Source organism: Malaclemys terrapin, chromosome 4 (assembly GCF_027887155.1).
Source record: "Malaclemys terrapin pileata isolate rMalTer1 chromosome 4, rMalTer1.hap1, whole genome shotgun sequence".
Classification (NCBI taxonomy): domain Eukaryota; kingdom Metazoa; phylum Chordata; order Testudines; family Emydidae; genus Malaclemys; species Malaclemys terrapin.
This window is the reverse complement of record NC_071508.1, coordinates 19,547,345-19,567,316: the sequence shown is the minus strand read 5'-3', so window position 1 is coordinate 19,567,316 and position 19,972 is coordinate 19,547,345. Positions and strand designations below refer to the sequence as shown.

The window sequence follows — 19,972 nt, the reverse complement described above, 5'->3', positions numbered from 1 at the left end:
GGCTGATTTTCCCAAGAGCCCCGTGACAGATGTTTCAAGTGCTGGGCACCGGCAGCAGGGGCAGATGTTGAACAGAGCTCAGCACACACTCTGCTCTTTGGAAAAGCTGGCCCAGATGGTGGGTTCTGCACATGTTGAAGTTTGCTTGCCCTGCTGTGCAGCGTTTTGCATGCCCAGATCTCACAAAGGCAGAGCAGTGTCAGTATCGCCGTTTACAGATGGGGTAAATGAGGCACCACTGTGAGTCGGCAGCAGCAATAGAACCCAGGTCTTCCAATTCCCAGCCCTCAACCTTACCCACCACCCCGGCGGCCTCCCATTTGTCACAACGGAGAACGTCTCCGCAGCTGCTGGGAGGTCACTTCCCGGTGTAGACAGACACACACTAGTTCTGTTCACGCCAGTGAGCTGCAAATAGCGATGCGGCCACGGCAGCGCAGGCGGTGGCTCAAGCTAGCCACCCGAGCACAAGCCCAGTGATACGAGACGGGTCCTGGCTCTCTGCCTCCCTTTTGTGTTTCAGCTTCCTTTGAAACACCAGGTCTGGGGAAAGGCTCGGTCTTGTCACCACCGTGCCCATGTGACTCCCCCGATGTCAATGGGAGTCGTTTCATTCGTGCAGTGAGATAGGACCTGATCCTTGGACCACACGTCAAAAAGCAGGTCCCTGGGGTAGCATCTGCCCCCATGTTCCGATTCAAAGACGCAACAAAGCGTATGCAGGTATGGACACTGAGGGGCCCCCACCTCCCGCAGCGCCCCTGGCCCTTTCACCCCATTGCTCTGCAGCTTCTGCCGCAAAGGGCAGAGAGCATCAGTGTCCTGCCCCCAAGTCTCAGGGAGCAGCTGTCAGAAGCTTTCAGCAGATCAATGTGCTTGGCGGTTCGGTCTCTAGACAGGTTAGTGATTGACGGCAGGGAGCGTAATGTGCCCTGACAAGCTCTGCGTCTCGCAGTCATTGCGCTGAGCAGGGAACAAACAAGGGAAAGGAAATTGGGGTCTTCACTGTAACGGGGAGCCGCTGCCCATGGGAGAGGCAAAGCGGCCTATGGGGGGTACAACACAGGACCTAGTGACCACATGGCTTCATGTAATATCGATCCCCTGGGTTAGGGGTACTCAACAGATCCCAAGCTCAGATCCAGACCCAGGGTTTCCCAAAGTTCAGGGGAGTGTTGGGAGCCAGGGCTTTGGTTCAGATCATTATAAAGGTGGAGCCAGCCACAAGGCACCCAGCCTGGCCTGGCTGGGACTGGGAGCATCGGGATCTTTGATTCAAGAGCTGAAGAGCCACAGAATAATTATGCTTTAAAACAGTTACTCTGTGATGGCAGCAGGATATGCACTGGGCAAGTCAGGGGCTCTTCACACACACACCCCCCGGCTGCTGCATCTTCTACCCCGCCCATCTCTGCCCCTCTTGTGGCTGCTCCGGGACGGGGAAATCCCAGCCATTCCACCCTGACCCCACACAGCGGACGCAGGGAGTGTGGCTCCCAGCAATTCCCTCCCACAGTGCTAACAAGTTTGCACAACATCCTCTGCGCTCCCCAACAACCAGTGCTCTGCTCAAGTCTTGAGCATAACGAGCGGAGCATGGCTCAGCTCCCGGAGCCCTGAGCGTGGCACGGCAGGCTTCAGCCACGCGTGACTGACATCAAGTATCACTGATGGATCAGCTGAGTAGGATATCCCCTTTCACTTCATGCTCTAAGTTACTCGGTAATGTTGCAGAGTGCTGTTAAACAGCAGCCCCCTTCCACCGCAGAGGTGGCTGCATTTCAGTGGCGGGCGGTCACTCCGGTGAGATTATGTTGTCCTTCCACAGCTCCTTCTATCCACGTATCTCACAGCACTTTCCAAATATGCCTTAACCAGTCCTCCGACCCACCCGAAGAGGTAGGCATGAACATCTCTGTTTTACTGAGGGGCAAGGAACTGAAGGAAAGGGAAGTGAACTGATTTACCCAAGGTCATACAGCCAGTCAGTGGGAGAGCCACGAATAGAACCCAGGAGGCCCTCCTGTGCTCTAACCACTGGACCATACTGCTATTCTAGAGGCCAGATCCACAGTGCTTCTGGCAATAGGACCATGCTGATCCACCCCAGCTGAGGATCTGCAAGGATCATAGAGGCCTTTTGGCCACCTGGGTTCTTGTTGCTATCACAGTGCTGTGCGATGATGCCCAGACTAACGCAGGAGCTGCTCATTGCCATTCTCCCCAGGTGGCCCTACCTACCCCCACGATGGCAGAGGATGTACAGACCCCGGGAAAGCTGCTGGCTTTGCAATCAGTGCCTTGGCAGGGTCCTGGTCTATGTTCCCACCTCTGGCAGCGGCTGAGTGAACACCTCGGCAAAGGAATTGGGACTGCACCAGGAAGTGGGGGGAAAGGGCCTCAGCACGGAGCAGGGCAGAGCCAGAGTGGAGCCGTATCCCCCATCTCTAGGGAGCTAACAAGAGGGGATGACCCCTTTAAGGCTGAGCTGGCTGGGCGTGGAAGATGGGGGTGCTTCAAGCTTCCCAAGCGCGGATGCTTTCCTGGATGGGGAGCCTGGCGTTAGGGTAACGGACCTGCTAATTGGGCAGCTTTCACCCTGTGCGGAGATGCACTCAGCGAATGTTCAGCGGCCACCCACCCAGAGCAAAGGAATGATGATACTTTATTGAATAATTCACTGCAATAGCCCTGATAATGCCTTCATTTGCCAGCCTTTCATCCACTTCGCTTGGGATCCATCACTCATCGTAAAGCTTCAGAATAATTACTGGGCTCTTTGAGAGGAATTCTCTAAGCTGAGCACGTGTGAGAGGGAGGCGGGGGCTCTCTGCATTCTGGAGATGCACAGAAATTCATTTCCAGCTCTTCTTCCTCCCCTAGGGACTATGCCTAGTACCCCTGCCAGCTGGGCACAGAAATCCAGTTCCGGGGTTCTTCCTCTCGCTGCCCAGGGCTACACCTAGATCTCTTTCCAAGTGGGCACTAGCCTTATTCTCCTCGCTATTCAAAGGTCATTGCATGATCAAGGGAGTCTTCCGTCTTTGGGCACTCCTGCAGATGCACTAAGGTTTGTGCGTCCATGTGGAATGGATTCTGAACTTGCCTCTGCTTGGTGCAATTGCAAAGGGGAAAGGAGAGATGCAATGCTATAACCAGGTGCATCGCAAGGCAAAAGGCAGAGGGGACAGGCAGCTGGACAGAGGGAATGGTGTGGCACAGCACAGTAGAGTGGACAGGGAAGGTAGTGGATGACCCTATGTCAGAGAAGCAGTAGGGCTCAAAATGGAAAAAAAAAAAAGGGGGGGGGGATGGTACTCACTCAAGTCCCGCCCACTCTCTTAGCTCCGCCCACAAGCCTACCCCAGTTCCAGCCCCAGGGGAGCTGCAGACTCCGGCCCCACGTACCTTTGACAGACACACGCTTGGGCAGGATGGTGACAGATCCCTCGGCCACCTCCTCTAGGTGGAGCACAGGGGAGATTTTGGAGCCCCAGCTGTCTGAGCCCATCCAGATGAAGTGCCCGGTCTGGTTGGCCCTCTTTGCCGCCTCCAGCACCCTCCTGTGCAGAGAAAAGGTTGTGAGCTTGTAGTCTTTGCGCCCAGGTCAGTGTGGGAGAGAGAAAGCAGGGGCAAGATGGAGAGCCCAAATCACTCTAAGGAATGTTTTCTAAGCCTATAATCATTCTCATGGCTCTTCTCTGAACTCTCTCCAATTTATCCAAACCCTTCTTGAATTGTGGGCACCAGAACCGGTCATAGTGTTCCAGCAGCGGTCGCACCAAATATAGAAGTAAAATAACCTCTAGTTCTATCTGAGATTCCCCTGTTTATGCATCCCGGGATCGCATTTGCTCTCTTGGCCACAGCATCACACTGGGAGCTAATGTTCAGCTGCATATCCACCGCAACCCTCAAATCTTTGCAGCGGCACCGCGTTCCAGGATAGAGTTCCCCCCTCCTGTAAGTATGGCCGACATGCTTTGTTCCTAGATGGATACATTTATAGTTAGCTGTATTAAAATACACATTGTCTGCTTGCCCCAAGAGGCCCAGATCGCTCTGAATCAATGACCTGTCCTCTTTATGAGGAAGCAAAAAAGACCCTGTCAATACAGCTGTTGATTAAAAAGTGATTAAGGGAACACAGGTACTTGGCAAAATAAACATCCCTGTATAAATCAGCAGGTTGGGAAGACGTGCATCCCAGGGCCCTGAGGCCGTTACTTCTGGAAAGTCCCAGGAAATGCAGGAAGCAGCTGAGGATGGGGGATTGTATGTCAGGAATCAGGGTCTGCAGCAAAGATAGTCTCCAGACAGCCTCATTAATACAGCTGGCCTGCAGCAGGCTGCCTAACTAGCCAAAAACCTGACTGTCTGCAGAGGCCAGCAAGCTGGCTTATAAGCCAGCAGCAGCAGCTCGCTGGCTTCTCAACACTCATGCTGCTTACCACTGCGCCTGGTCCCGTGTCATCTGGTTCCTGCTGCTCCTGCCTTGCATCCAGCCTTGCCTCTGTCCTAGGGTTACCATTTTTTAAAATAACAAAAAGAGGACACTCCAAGGGGCCCCACCCCTGCCCCAACTCCGCCCCGGCCCCACCCCAACTCCACCCCTTTCCCAAAGTCCCGCCCCCTCCCCTGAACGCTCCACCCCCTGCTCCTCCCCCTCCCCTGCTTCCCGTGAATCAAATGTTTGCGGGAAGCCTGAAACAGACAGGCAGGCAGCAGGTAAGCTGGGGCGGGGGGGCGGGAGGGGGCGCGGCCCAGCTCAGTTCGGGCCCTGGGGCGCCAGCCCCGGTTCTGGCCAGCCCCGGCCCCGGAGGCTCCAGCTCGGCTCGGGCCCCGGGGCATGGGCACTGGCACCGGCCCCGGCCAAGTGGCTCCGGCCCGGCTTGGGCCCTGGGGCACTGGCCCCGGTTCCGGTGGAGCGCGCCGGCCCCGGCCTGCCCCGGTGGCTACAGCTCGGCTCGGGCCCCAGGGCACGAGCACCGGCCCCAGCCGAGCAGCTCCGGCCCCGGGGCACCGGCCAAGCAACTCCGGCCCCGGCGACTCCAGCTCAGATTGGGCCCCGGGGCACCGGCCCGTCCAGCACCGGCCCCGGCTCAGCGGCGTGGGCAGGCGGCCGAGCACCGCCGGCCCCAGCGGCTCCAGCTCCGGCCCCAGCGTGGATCCAAGCCCCACGAACCCTCCCTATTTTCCTGGACATGTCCGGCTTTTTAGAATTTCCCCCCGGACGGGGATTTGACGACCAAAAAGCAGGACATGTCCGGGAAAATCTGGACGTATGGTAACCCTACTCTGTCCTACCCCTGCCTTGAATCCCTCATTGCCTGCTACCCTGCTCGCTCCAGTTCCTGTCCTCCAGTCTGACCCTTGGCTCTGACTCCTGACTATGGCCTCTGGCTCGATCCCTGGCTCTGGTACCCAGTTTCTACCTCCAGGTTTTCCAAGTGGCTTTGGCTCCTGACAAGTGACTACAGCTCTGACCTGGCCACGAGGCCGGCTGCCCACTCTGGCCACAAGGCTAGATCGCCCTCATCCGGGTCCGCTGACATTACAGTACCAGTGTTTGAGGGGAAAAAACAGAAATCCTGGCAATTATTGTGGTGTGAGTCTAACTTCATCTCCTAAGAAAATGATGGGACAAATATTTATTTAAAATGTAAGCAGCAAGAGGAGGTGGGAGCCGTGATCAATAGGTTAAGAAAATTCTGCTCTCACTCTGCACCTCCATCTAAGAGCAGAATTTGATGCTATGGGCCAGATCCTGAGCTGCTGTCAATCAGAGCAGTCCCATTGACATGACCGGAGCTGTGCCAAGGATTTGTCTAGGCACAAGCATGCACTGATTTGTTAAGCTGGTGCAGACCTCTGGGTGGACGGTCTAATTTTGTGTTAGGAGTGACTGATTTTAGTTTAGCTGAAACCTGTTCCTAATCAGTTTAACATCATTCCTTCAGTGACACGGGCGAACTGTGCCTTATGCTACATCATAACAAACCTGTTTAAACCAAAATTAGAACGTCCACACAGCCTTTGGCTCTGGTTTAACGAGATCACTTCAAACCTCTAGTCAAACCAGCGCAGCGCTGCAGGAAGGCACAGCCAGATTTACACCAGCAGAGGGTCTGACTTTCTGCCTTTCACACCAGACAAGCTGGATGCACCTGTGTCAATGGCATAAGAAGAAAAGTGAATAGAGGGCGTACAGCAGATGCGATGCAGCTGGGCTGGAGTAAAGTGTTTGATCCAGATGCGTCGCCTCGATTCTTTTAAATGGGCTCTGTTCTTCCACCCTCTTCCTTGCTGTCTCCATCCCCTCTCCTATCACACACACTGTCTACCCCTCTTCCTGCCATTTACCCCTCCCTGTCTCCAGCCCTTTCCTGCCTGCCATCGCAGCTGCTGGGCTCAAGTGCTGCCCAGGGAAAGAGAGGTGAAAACTCCACTTCCTGTTCTGACTAGACCCTTTGCACAGGCACAACGGGAGCAATGTCATGCTACCCAGTTAGAACGGTCCCCACCCTGCCCAGGATGGAAAGGACTGTGCCAGCAGCAGACCAGGGGAGAATGACACCCCTGGTATTTACGCAGGGAAGCGCTGCAGGCAAGAGAGTTATTAAATATTGCAGAGCGTTAGGCAATCAGTGGAAAATTCACTGAATAATTTACCGTGCCCTGTATTTCCATTGGTGTCTGCCCTGTGATTCTAACCCAGCCCGCAGCGCAGGCATGTTCATGGCCCGGTGGGCAGGAAGGCAGGAGGGATGGGACGAGAGTGAAAGAAAGGAAGAGGGACGGTGGATAGAGCAAGTGAGGGGCAAGAAAAGGGGAGAGCCAGGAGGAGGAGGAGGGAGAGGGAGAAAGGAGGAGAGACGATGCTGAGCAAGAAGTGGGGAGGATGCCAGAGGGAGACGGCCCTGACCCACAGAGCATGGGGCTGAGGTTCATGCCCATCTCTAGTGAAGAGAGATGGCAGGAGACCACAGCAATGGGTAAAGCGAGCAGGTGAACTGGGACACTGAGGTGCATGTTGCAGCCAGCGACAGTGACCCGCATCGTTCTGTACCTCCCACCCCCCAGCTGGAGCAGTGGCGTGAAATGTACAAAGGCCCCAGCTGAGCAACAGAGCATGCAGGCAGCCAAGTCCCCGACTCCACCGCACGGCTGCAGCTTCCCAAGGGAGCTGCACGGAGAGACTGGCTCTCCAGCCCCATTTGCATACTTGCTGACAGGTAATTGAATTCCCCCTTTAATTACTGAACATTAGGGAAAATCAGGTTACACAGCAGCAGGCTGGAAAGGCTCCAGCGCTGAGGAGGGGGTTTCATGTGTGCAGCGAGGCAACTCGGAGCAGCCTCGTGAGCCGCTGGAGTGAGACAAATGTTCCTACCGGTGCCAGCGCAACCACTGAACTGGGCACTGCCGGGTTATCGAGTGCCACTCAGACAGACAGACAGCCACTGCCAAACTGCTGGCGATCCTTGCCACACCCAGCACCACCCCTCTCTCCCCAGCCTCGATCCTCAACTAGTGCAAACTGGCATCTTTCCACTGAAATCAACGTACGCCAGCTAAGGATCTGATCCGCTGATCAACAGAGCTGTGCCGACTTACACCCGCTGGGGGTATTTCTTTGAAATGTTCTGCACCATGATTTTTATTGCATGGCCCTCGGGTACATTGTAAGCTGTTTGGGGCAGGGCCTGCATTCCTCCGTGTGTTGGTACAGCCCCTGAATTTCTGGCCTGGTCTCACTGATTTCAGCCTCCCAGGCCCTGAAACGTGACCTCCTTATTCTCTCCAACTCCCTTCAGGGCTCGATCCTGAGAGGTGCTAAACACCTGTGATGTCAGGAGCACTCTGCACCACTCAGCATCCAGCCATCTGTCTATCTAAGCTCTCATACCAGGGCCCATCAACCTCAGCAGCACCTCTGGCCTCTCCTATCCCCCTGGCTTGTCTCATCATCTGTCTCCTTCTCCATTTTTCCCCGCCACCCTGCCCCCATCAGCCTCTATTCGCAGCATTGCACAGGTAACTGGGGGGGGGGGATGGCCTAATCCAGAGCTCACTGGGGAGACTGACTTCACCGCCTTTTGGAGTGAGCCCTAGGCGCACAGTTGGGAAGAGAATTTACGCATCCCCCACCCCCAGTTGTTTCTCATTAAGCATAAAGGCAGATTTATGATTCACACATCCTATGTCAGGGATTTAATTACTTGCTACCCAAGTCCAGATGGCATTATTATATTTTTTTTTAAAAGCCACACTCCACCGAGCCGCAGGGATGCCGAACATCTGTGACATGGCACTGGCCAATCAACACTCCTGGCTGTGTTGCCACTTCACTAGCTCCCAGTGCCGGCTCCCTCCAGCCCAGTGACAAGCACGAGGATCGCCCAAGCCAGATGGGCGGGTCAGCAAGCGGCACGATCCCAGCCCGACCATGGGACTCAGACCAAGTGGCTTGAGGAGGGATTTGGGAGCAGCTGACGCACACTGGTCTGGCTGTGGATTTACTTCTGTTAGTTCTTTCCAGTTGGGGTATAGGACCAGCTCCTAAGCGGGTGTAAATCGGTGTTGTTCTGTTGAAACCAATGAATGGAGCTACGCCAAATGACACCTGGCCCTTAAATAGTTTCCACCACGGTTTTTATTCCAGGTCACTAAATTAAACTTTAAGCTCTTTGGTGCAGGGACCGTATTTTCCCGTGTCTAGCACCTCCCACAACGGGGCTCCACTCCCGACTGAGGTCTTGGCATGTGACCACAATCGTAATGAAAGATGATTCCTTTAGTCTCTCTTTGAATTAGCCCAGTACCTATGAGCCCTAGTGAAGAACCAAGACTGCCTTGTGCTAGGCACTGCCCAGCTTTGTGACAGGCGCATTACAAAAGGGTTAAACCCCCATGCCTGGGCCAATGCCTCAGCTGGTGTATGTGGGCGGAGCTCCATTAATGTCAATGGAGCTACGCTGATTTACACCAGCAGGGCAGGTGGCCCATAAAGAATAAGCGAGCTGGTGCTGCCTGCATCTCCATTGAACGGTAGGCAAAGGGCCAGTCCCCGATCCCATTTACACAGCTGTAAAACTGGAGCAATCCCATTGATGTCCGTATCAGCGGGGTGGCCGTGTTAGTCTGGATCTGTAAAAAAGCAACAGAGAGTCCTGTGGCACCTTATAGACTAACCGACGTATTGGAGCATAAGCTTTCGTGGGTGAAAGCTTATGCCCCAATACGTCGGTTAGTCTATAAGGTGCCACAGGACTCTCTGTTGCTTTTTCACTGATATCAGTGTCATTTCTCTGGCGTAACAGAGCTGAACCTGGCCAGCAGCGGGCATCAGGCTGCTGCCGCACAGAAAAAACCCCACATTTTCCAGGTGTGTATCCATGAGTGCTAATGGGACGTAATTCCCCCATTTACACACAGCCCTCGCCTGGGTAAATGTTTACAAACCCCTGTTTAATGGTGCTTGCCATTTACACAGCAAGGTAAATCCAGGATTCCTCAGCGCATAAGTGAGCGAGCATAAATGTCAGGTTTTCAGACATTTCTATTAAGGAGGGGAAAGAAACTTTGTTCGTTTGCATATCTGATGTAAACTGCTTTAAAATCTCGGTTTACCCACATTTACATAATGTTTGCTGATTAATAAATTAGACACTTACAAAAATCAGGTGTAAATCAATGTGAATCATTAGGCTCCGTAAACAATGTAAGCCACACTATGTCACCTTGATTTGTCTGCTGCCTGTAATCCTGCAGCTCCCCACTGCACTGCAGGGATGGAGTATCTTCTTAAGGGACTCAAGTGGGGCTCCCAGAAACTGAGGACCCCAAAACTAGTAGCCCCTTCTGGAAACATGGGTCTAAATGACTTGCCCGAGGTCACACAAAGTCAGTGGCAAAGTCAGGAATAGAATCCTAGAGCCCCAAATCCAGCTTGCTTCTCTAACCATTAGCCCCCCACTCTCCTCATTATAATTATGTGCCCTATGCACCAAACAACACCAGCGCTGTGATGTGGTCCATAAAACAGGCTACCGGGTCCAAGGAATGCTAAGGATCTGTAGGAGACACTGTGGGGGTGGACAGCGTTGGGAGGTACCAACACACAGAAAACCTTGTGTTCCCCCTCCTCGCTTCCTCCGATTTGCCCCCCACCCCTCCATAGGCCAGCCCATTCTCCCCTCACCTGATATCATCCTCGTTGGCAAAGATGATGACGGCCCGAGCGTGGGAGGTCTCCAGGAGACGGCGAATGATCTTATCGAACTCTCCCGCCTTGGGCTCCCGAGGGATCTTGACCGACTGGGCCACGCACACTCCCCCTGTGGGCGGACAAGACACGGCACGTTTAGAGAGGCCTTCGAATCAGCTGGCCCTACTCAAGCTCTCTTTGGGGGATACCTAACTGCTGCGGGGGGGAAAGAAGGGTTCACTCTTGGGTCCCACATGCTTGAGATCTACATGTCTCTGAAAGCAGCTCAACCCTGGAAGTGAGCAAACCTCCGCGCCCCCTGCTGCTAATGGCAACACACGCGGCCGGTACACAGTGTGGAATGCCGGTTATTTATAACCGAGGAAACCAGTAAAAGACCAGCATAAGGCCATTTAACATGGGTAGGGGCAAATGCCAACATGCTCTGTATTACAGCAGCACATAGAGGCTTCAGTCAGGATCAGGGCCCCATTTTGCTGGGCGTTGCATAAACACATAACAACGAGAGACTGGCCCGGCCTGTAGGAATCTAGACCTACATGGGACCTACACAAATTATGGTTGTAAGGTAAGTTTGGATGGTAGCATGAGAAACAGGCTCCCAGCGTGAGACCAAAGAGAATAAAATCCTGAGAAAGAAGAATTGTTGAGTTAACTTTGTAGTGACCCGGGGAATACCAGCGTTATCGTCTTTCAGGCTGGGGCGGAAGTAACAGAAACAAAGAGCGTGGTTAACTGGGAACCTGCTCCCTAAAACTCCCTCATCTAGCTTTGGCTAAGGGCCAATAACCAGCAGTAACATCACTTGTTTATTATAGCGTATACAAAGCAAGGTTCTTTAGGGGCTCTTTATCAAAGCTTTGCCTCACTGTCTGGAGTCACGCCACGATGCAAGGTGTCTCCTGGGCCTGACCCCATTGTAATTATGTTGGCCAACACTTATAGGAGTATAAGTTCTATTCTATGCTCGGGCATAGAATAGAATAGAAGGCTGTATATGCTTGTATTGATATTTTGGATGTAACCAGCACCAAGTGGCCTTTGAGACTAATAAAGGAATGCATGTGTGGAAACTGAGTCACGGTAAAGCTTCATAAACTCCTTAGGATAATTATTTCCAACACTGCCCCAAAAAGCTCACCGCCTAAGTAGACCAGGCAGATGGCAATGGGAGAAGGGCAGTACGGCCACGCCCGTGTTGTGGACTGGGAACTGAAGACGTTAATGGCTATTAGCCACGATGGGTAAGGAATGGTGTCCCTAGACTCTGTTTGTCAGAGGGTGGAGATGGATAGCAGGAGAGAGATCACTTGATCATTACCTGTTAGGTTCACTCCCTCTGGGACACCTGGATTGGCCACTCTCGGTAGACAGGATACTGGGCTGGATGGACCTTTGGTCTGACCCAGTATGGCCGTTCTTATGACGTGGAGAAATGAAGTGGCAGCACCAAGAACTGAGCTCAGATCTCGTCTCCTTCTCGGTGTCTGTTTGGTCTATAGACCGTAAGCTCACTGGGGCAGGGATCATCCTTTACTCTGTGGGTGTGTGCACACAGCACCTTGCACAACCAGGCCATGATCTCACATGGGGCCTCTGGATGTTACTGGGATGAACAACAACAATCACAGTGCCATTGTGAGCGTTTGAGCCCTTACTCAGCCAGAAGTACCAGTGACTGCTGCGGGGCTCTTTTTCTCCTTCTCTCCCCTCCTTCTGCACCAAGGGCTGACACCCGTTGACACCAATGGGCTTTGGAGTAGGCCCCTAGTGCTCCGAATATATTTGCTCAGTGCGTTCTTGCTGCCTATGGTGCATGCCCGGGAAGAGACAAAAATCTTCCCATTATTTCCACTGCCGCAGATTGTTTTTTCACACATCACTTTGATTTGTATCATCATCCCTTTGTCGTGTTGCTCCCTCTGATCAGCCGTCTCGAGAACTAATCTCTACCATCCACCTACTCCTTTTATTATCTGTCATTTCAAGCCATAACCACGCTCTCCCCTCCTAATCTCAATTCTTCGGCGGTTCCCCTGTCTCTGGCGTCTCCTCCAAGCCTTCCTTTGCATTCACTCTTTCCATAATCTCAGATCACCCTCCTCGCTTTGCCACTCTTCATTCCTGTTTTCAAACAGCTTTCAGCTGAGCTCATCATTTCGGATTCTCCTTTTTGAGTCCCGGCCCGGCTTCTTGCAACTGTGTGTGTAAATGCTGGCTTATCGCCTTCTGGATTGCCCGAGGCTTGGCCCCTTAGGGTTCGAGCTCCCTGCCCTTCCAGAAATAGGCATCACCAGTTTAGTCCCTATTCTGGTTAGCAATGGACCACAGATGTACTGTTCTAGTTACAGAATGGCTCTGGAATACTATGGCAATGGGGCCATTAGAAATACATATAATGTACGTACAATTATGATCTATTTGTATTACGGTAGCACCTAGCTTCCCCAGTCATCGATCAGGACCCCACTGTGCTAGGTGCTGTACAAGTACAGAAGGAAAAGCTTACAAGCTAAATAACAGGGCCAAATTAATCTGAGGTGCCACCCCGTTGAATTTCATGAGAGATGGGCTTGGTTTATAATCTGCAGTTATGTCAGATAGGCTAATAATGGCTTTCCATCCTCATGCTCCAGGCCCCTGTTTGGGTCAGGAAGAAATTCCATGAAAGAGCTCAGCACCCGTTCAATGCACCAAAATAAGTGGTGGCAGATTTCCAGCAGGGCTCCGCTCATGGGCTGCTTTGAAAAAGATGGCCCTGATTGTGGGCACAGAATAGCAAGCCCTTAGGAACACTGGGTGAAATTCACCCCAGCATGAGGCTCATGTACCAAGTCCTAGGAGTTTAAATGGTGCAAGGCCTCAGGCTGGCGCCTCCATCCAGGGGTGCATTTCACACCTTGCAAGGGTTTCACGTATTCCCTTGAAGCATCTGGCCACATTCGCTGTAATAGGCAGGTGACAGGACCAGATGGTTCTCGGACCTCTGCGATAGCAGTTCTTCCACTCCTCCCTGGACGAGAGTGACCTCTTGATCACAGAGATGGGAGCTCTGTAACCTACTCACCAAGCCAACTGCTGAGCATTTGAAATAGCAGCTAATTAAAACTTTAAAAAAAGAGAGAGAGAATGAGAAGAAAATTGGATGAGTAACCACGCTTCTGTCTGCTGGGCTTTAACCCTGAACGCCTGCCAGCCCTGGCCCCGCCAAAAGCCAACGGCTCCTCGCTGCAACTTTTTGGCAGGCACCAGTAAAAAAAAAAAAAAAAAGAATGGAAAAGAGATGGGAGAGAAAATTAAACATTCCAGGACCTTCCAGATATAATTGATGGTCTCAATTTGCATAGTAAATGACACGGCTGATGCCTGCCTGCCGCTAAAGGATCCCCGCTTAAGCAAAGGTCAGAGTAATTAGCACACAACTGCCATTGCAGAGAGATTTCCCAGAACTCCTGCTATCCAGAGAGGGCAACCCCCTCCTCCAGATGAGAATCTGGCAGCCGTGCAGCTGGGGAATGACAGCAAAGGAACAGCAGAAGGCACTGGGATGCAAAGGAATTCTTAAACCGGAGCATTCATCCAGCTGGCTGGGGAGCTCCCAGGGTCAGATCCTCGGCAGGCGGAAGTCAACGCAGCTCCACGGATGAGCACCAGCGGAGCAGCTTGCCCCTTGGCTCAAACCTGCAGCCTTAAGCAGGAGATTGGGTTATAAGTGTTATTTTTAGAGCCTAGGAGCTCCAAGTAGGGACCAGGGTGGGTGGGGGTCTTAGGGACCATGGCTATTCCATCAGTATCAGAGAGAATAATAAAACTCAGCTCTTATCTAGCACTTTTCATCAGTAAATCTCATAGCTCATTCCAAAGGAGGCCAGTATCATGATCCCTGTTTTACAGATGGGGAAACTGAGGCACGGAGCAGGGAAGTGACTCGCCCAAAGTTGCCCATCAGGCCAAGCCAGGAATGGAACCCAGGTCTCCTGAAACCCAGTCCAGTGCTCTGTCAACTAGGCACACTACCTCCTACATCACTATACACTCCTATAGCACCTTTCATCCGAGAATCCCAAAGCGCTTTACAGTCGGGTGACATTCACGCCAGTGCAGCTGGCTTGTGCACCACTTTGGTCCCATTGGAGGGTTTAAGTGGCCTTTAAGCAGTGCTGACACCTTGTGCTGGTCCTCTGCAGAGGGGCAGATTCCACATTAACCCCACTCCCACAAGGTAGGCAAGGCTTATGATCTCCATTTTACTGATGGGGAAACGGAGTCACAGGAAGGAGATGTGAACAGCCCCATGGTCCCATACTGAACCATGGGCAAAGGCAGGAATAAGCCCAGGCCTTGCATTGGATTGGAGATCCCTCCAAAGACAGAGCAAGGGAAGGCAGGGGACACAGGGAGGAAAGGCAGATGACTCCAGAGCTGTTTTATTAAACTTACCAGATGGAGTTTTCCCCCCTGGGGACAGAAGTGGCTCTGACCTCATGGACAGCACAAGGAGAACAATCAGACCAGTCAATATCGTCACATGGATCCAACATGCCATCACCTGTAACATGCCCTGTTGTGCTAGGCGCTGTACAGGAGTGGTAGGAGACTCCTCCACTCCTCTTCACCAGCTCTTCCCTCTCCTCCCTCCCTTTTCTCCATCTGGTGCCACCTTGGGCTGATCCAGATCCAATGATCTGCCATTGGGAGCCTTTCCATTGCCTCCTATGGGTGCTGTATCACACCCCTTGGCTAGCCCATGGAGATGGGGTCACCTCACTGCTCCTTAATTCTGCCTCTTGGTGTGTGTGTGTCTCTCTCTGTATCTCTTTCCCCCACTCCCTTCTCACCCCACCCCTGGCTAAGCATCCCCCTATTCAGAGACAAAGCCCTTTGCAATGTGTTCATTTGCTTGCTGGCTGTAATTGCCAGAGCAAAGGAGAGAAATGGCATCTCCCTGACAAGAGGAGCCCCTGGAGGTGAAAGGTTAATGGAGAGCAGCTCATGAATAACCATGAGCACAAAGCCATGCACAGGCCTTTCATAAGGTCCAACAGGCAACACCCCATAGGCACTGAATGCAGCTATCTTTCCTGTGGTGGATTCATGGCTGCCCCCACCTTATGCCACGGAGCTAGCTCAGGTATTCCTAAGGTGCCTCTCCCTTGGGTTTCTAAGCACCACGTCCTGCTACTGAAACCACATCTTGGCTCTTCCTAGCACAGCACAAGATCCACCCTAGGTCTTCACACTGTGTGCAGCACTGCAAACGCCCCTGGGGTCCAGCCTGTAAGTAGTACCCCAAAGGGTGAGCATGCTGGAGACGGGAGGGTGACAGATGTCAGTGTGGAAGCAGCAGCTGGAGGAACGGCTCCATAAAGATCATGCAGCCTCATCTCCACCGGGTCACACCCTGAGCCTTGGAAAGTGCATGACAGAGAGACAGAGTGTGTGTGTGTGTGTGTGTGTGTGTGTGTGTCACACACACACACACACACACACACAATGTGACTGAGACAAGGCTGAGTTGTGCCTATGAAAGACAGACTGACAACAGGCCCCTGTGTGCACCTGTCTGAGTATGTGACCTCACTGTGCACAAGTTGGTCTCTTTGTGTGTGTGTGTGTGTGTGTGTGTGTGTGTGTGTGTGTGTGTGTGTGTGTGTGTGTCCGCAGCTGGGTCTCTGTATTTGTCTCAGTCTGTCCCCTAGTGCACAGCATGATCTGTGCATGTGTGCGCACTGATGGGAGAGAAATAAGCCCCATTAGAGCAGGTGGCACTGACATGTGTAGTGGGATGAGATCTGGTTGTGTCAGTGAGTCCCCAGCGTAGGCAGGAATGGGTAGCCTGACTCAACCAGAAATGCCTCAGAGGCCCCTAGGTAACTGTTAGATCCTGACCCCCTGCACGTGTTATTGGCCACAGAGCCATGGTAACCAGAAGGCTCCCCAACAAGGAGTGATAATTAATTATTGATCTCTGCACTTTTCCATAACTCACTACTCCACAGAGATTTCTCCCTTCCCTTCATAGCAGGTTGCTTCCAGGGACCAGAACTGGTCAGGCATCTTTCCACAGAATGGTTTTCTGTCAAAAAATGCCAATTCATCAAACCCAGAACTTTTTGTGAGAAAGGATCAGTTCAGACGGACTAGGGGAAAAACGTGTTTTGGAATTGTCAAAAGGGGTTCAAACATAAATGTTTGGGTTTCCAGTTCAAAATTTAAGTTAATTTATATTAAAAAAAAGTTTACAACAATTTGACAGTGATACAAAATGTTCCAGAATTATCTAAATGAAACATTTCTAATTGACCCAAACCCAATGTTTGTGTTTCACCATTTTCGGTTTGCGGAAATTTTCCAGATTTTGACTTTTCTTCCTGACTCAGGATTCTATTTATTAAATTTGAAATCCCAAAATGGTTTTGTGGGATGTGAAAACAATTTCCCGCCCAGCTTTGCCAGGGACCACGTTGACTGTGCCTGGCAGCATGAGTGGCAGGAATGCACCCGCTGCTTCTGTCATCCCTGTGTTCTCACTCCCCCCTGGAAAAGAGACACGGATCCAAGGGCCAGGAGAGGACTTGGCTGCTAGCGTCAGTCTCATGGAGGCAGCAGAGAAGGACAAATCCCGCCTTCATTCCATTCCTTCCATTACTCAGCTCAAGGGCATGGTGCTACCTAATATAAAGCCATCTCCCTCTCCCTTGGGAATCCAGTAGATCAGCCATTCTCAAACTGTGGGTCGGGATCCCAAAGTAGGTTGCGACCCCATTTTAAGGGGGTTGCCAGGGCTGGCTTAGATTTTCTGGGGCTCAGGGCCAAAGCTTCAGCCCAGGGTGGTGGGACTAAGGTTATGGGCGGAAGCCCTTGACCTTAGTCCTTTGCCCCCCTGGGATGGCAGAGCTTGGGTGGGCTCAGGCTTCGGTCCTCCTTCCTGGGGTCCTGTAGTAATTTTTGTTGCCAGAAGGGGATTGCGGTGCAATGAAGTTTGAGAACCGCTGCAGTAGATGTTGGACTGGGCTTTGCCCCATCACCTCATGGCCTGTGGCGGGCATGGTCTGAGAAATTCCGATGCCACCCCAGGTTACCACCAGCGCCCAGAATCCAGAAAGCTGCCTAGGTGTCTTGCAGGAAGAGCTTCGCTGACAATCAGGCCTAGGAAGGTCTGAACGTGTTAGCTTGGCTGCTGCTCCCTCAGAAAGCTAATCGCTGCGTGGCAACAAGGTGAGTGACTGCTAGTCCCGGGTGACCCCTCAAAAGGTTTGTAAGGTTCACATTCAGAGACACTCCCTGCCATTCAGAGGTCTGAGATATTTTCCAGCTCATGGGAATGATCCCCAGCTGGAGCTCAGGGATGCGACTCAGCTCCTTGTATCTTCTCTAGCCTGGCTCACTCAGCCCCAGCCAGCAGAGGTCAGAGAGCAGGAGGTTGGTTTAGGAGCCGTTCGAGTCCCAACACCTGCTGTCTGTCACCAGGCTCTAAGCCTGGAACTTCTGAGCACCCCTTTTAACAACACACAGCGCATGGCAAGTCATGCCACATCCTCTTACGTTCAGTTTGATTCAGGCTGCCAGGCAGGGAAGCTTTCAACTACACAGTATCTATGATTCTCTCCTCCTGTCAGCTGCCTACACAAAGCTAGGGAGCAAACAAGCTAGGGACACTCCAGTGTATGCAGAGCTTCATCTGGCTTTCCTCTCCTAATGGGAATTCCTGTTTGCTACAGGATCACAGGCCAGCAGATGCTACAGACAGCAGTGAGTCATCCACTCCAAACCCAGCCTGGGATCCTCCAGCAACTCCCCTACTGGGGAGCCCTGAGAGAAAAGGGAAATTGAGGCAGGATGCCACAGAGCCACCCCTGGCCATGAGGGGGTGTGCAGCAGGTGGCCAGCCCTGTTGCATGCAAACACACATACTTGCACACGCACACAGGTATACAACAGCTAACATACCATTGTGTGCGTGCACACACACATGCAGGTGTACAAACCCACTCAAAACTCTGGTTGAACAGTGACAAAAAATAGATCTTTGCAAATATTCTACTGGGAAACTGTGGAATTTGCTGAATATGAAAAGCTCCTGACCAACACAACCACACTCACATAGACGCAGCCATCCACAGACACATCTGCACATGCCCATGCCAAAAAAAAGAAAAAAAGAAAAAAGAAAAAGGCACATGTATTGCACATGCTGTCCTCCCGAATATTTTTGGAAAGCAAGTTGGTGAAATAGCATTCCATGTACACACACACATACACCCCTTCAAGAAAGATATCGGAGGGGAATTTTTGGCATGGAATTCAAACCTGACACCACCACACACACACACACCCCATCCCCCCGCTGAAGTCTGATCTCATTTACTTGGATTGTAAACTCTTTGGAACAAGGACCATCTCTTTGGGTCTCTGTTTGTACAGCCCCTAGCACAATGGGCTCCAGCTCCAGGACTGGGGCCAGTAGCAGCTGCTGCAATACACATAATAAATAATCACAGTTTATACCGGTGTTTTACTGCTGTAATTCCATGGTTTTCAACTGGGTTATTCTGGATTTACACTGCCATGAGAACAGACCAAAAAAAAACCCAAACCACCCCACACGTGGCTTTTCACAGGACACTGACTCTGCCCGACCGGCAAATCGTACGCCCTTCCCAGCCCCAAATTCCAACAGAGATTGCACCCCACAGCCAGCACTTGGGCAGAAACAGGAGGATTCCACTTGCAGCTGTGGGAGGGTGATGGAAAGAGGCGGGCTATATTATCTCCATTCACAAATAACGGGATTTGCATGCTCAGAAAGGGAACACGTTTGCAGGGACAAATCTACAAAGGGTTTTACCAGCAGACACACAGATCCCCAGATGATGCGAGCTGTCTCTGTATCCCCCTTCCCCATATAGCCCATCCAGCATATTAGACACCTGTGGAATACAGGAGAGATGCATTCAACTGGACCAGAATCACAGCCCAAAAGACCTAATATAAATTAGCCTTCATAGCACCTAGAAGCACCAGTAGACATCAGGGCCACATTGTGCTCGGCACGGTACAAACACATAGCGAAAGACAGTTCCTGCCCCTAAGTGCTTACAATCTAGCGGGACAAGACAAAGTGTATTATTAGCTTCCTTTTACAAATGGGTGTACTGAGGCCCAGAGAAATTAAGTGACTTGTCCAAGGTCCCATAGGGCGTTGCTGGCAGAGCCAGGAGCTGAAGCCAGGTCTCTAGACTCTAAGGGTACAGTACGTCTACACTGGAGACACAGGAGTCATTTCCAACTCAGATAGGCGTACACACGCTAGCTTTAAATGAGCGAGCGTGTTACAAATAACAGCAGCCATGTACAAAGCAAGGATCTCTGTCGGGATTGTATTTGGGCAGCTAGCCCAAGCCACCCCCTGTGCCACAGCAGGTACTCTCCTATTTCTAGCACGCTGGGTCAATCAACGCTAGTACGAGTATGTCTGCGAGAGCTGGAAATTATACCTCCTGCTGCAGTAACCCTAAGGCCAGCGTCTGAACCACAAGCCTCTCCTTCCTGTCTAATCAGCAGAGTTGATACTCTTCAAATATTGCCAAGTACAGGCTATTTTTATGGGAGGAAACTGGGCCAATTTTATGTTTGTTTCCGATACGGGGAGGCAGATGGATGGAGAGGAGGAAGTTGGATAAACAGACTCCAGGACAGGCAGGCAGACCAGCAAAACCAGAGATACAGCACCCGGCAGTG

General features: G+C 52.1%; 1 protein-coding gene across 2 annotated transcripts in view; it reads right to left on the bottom strand.

Annotated features, from left to right (window-relative positions):
• GRM4 (glutamate metabotropic receptor 4) overlaps nucleotides 1-19,972 on the bottom strand; it is a 217,030-nt gene that overhangs the window by 71,108 nt on the left and 125,950 nt on the right. For both annotated transcript variants that reach the window (XM_054024794.1, XM_054024795.1), the window contains exons 4-5: nucleotides 10,205-10,340; nucleotides 3,409-3,563 (exon numbers count right to left, since the gene is read on the bottom strand). In XM_054024794.1, the coding sequence (XP_053880769.1) occupies nucleotides 3,409-3,563; nucleotides 10,205-10,340 (291 nt within the window). The remainder of the gene's footprint in view (nucleotides 1-3,408; nucleotides 3,564-10,204; nucleotides 10,341-19,972) is intronic.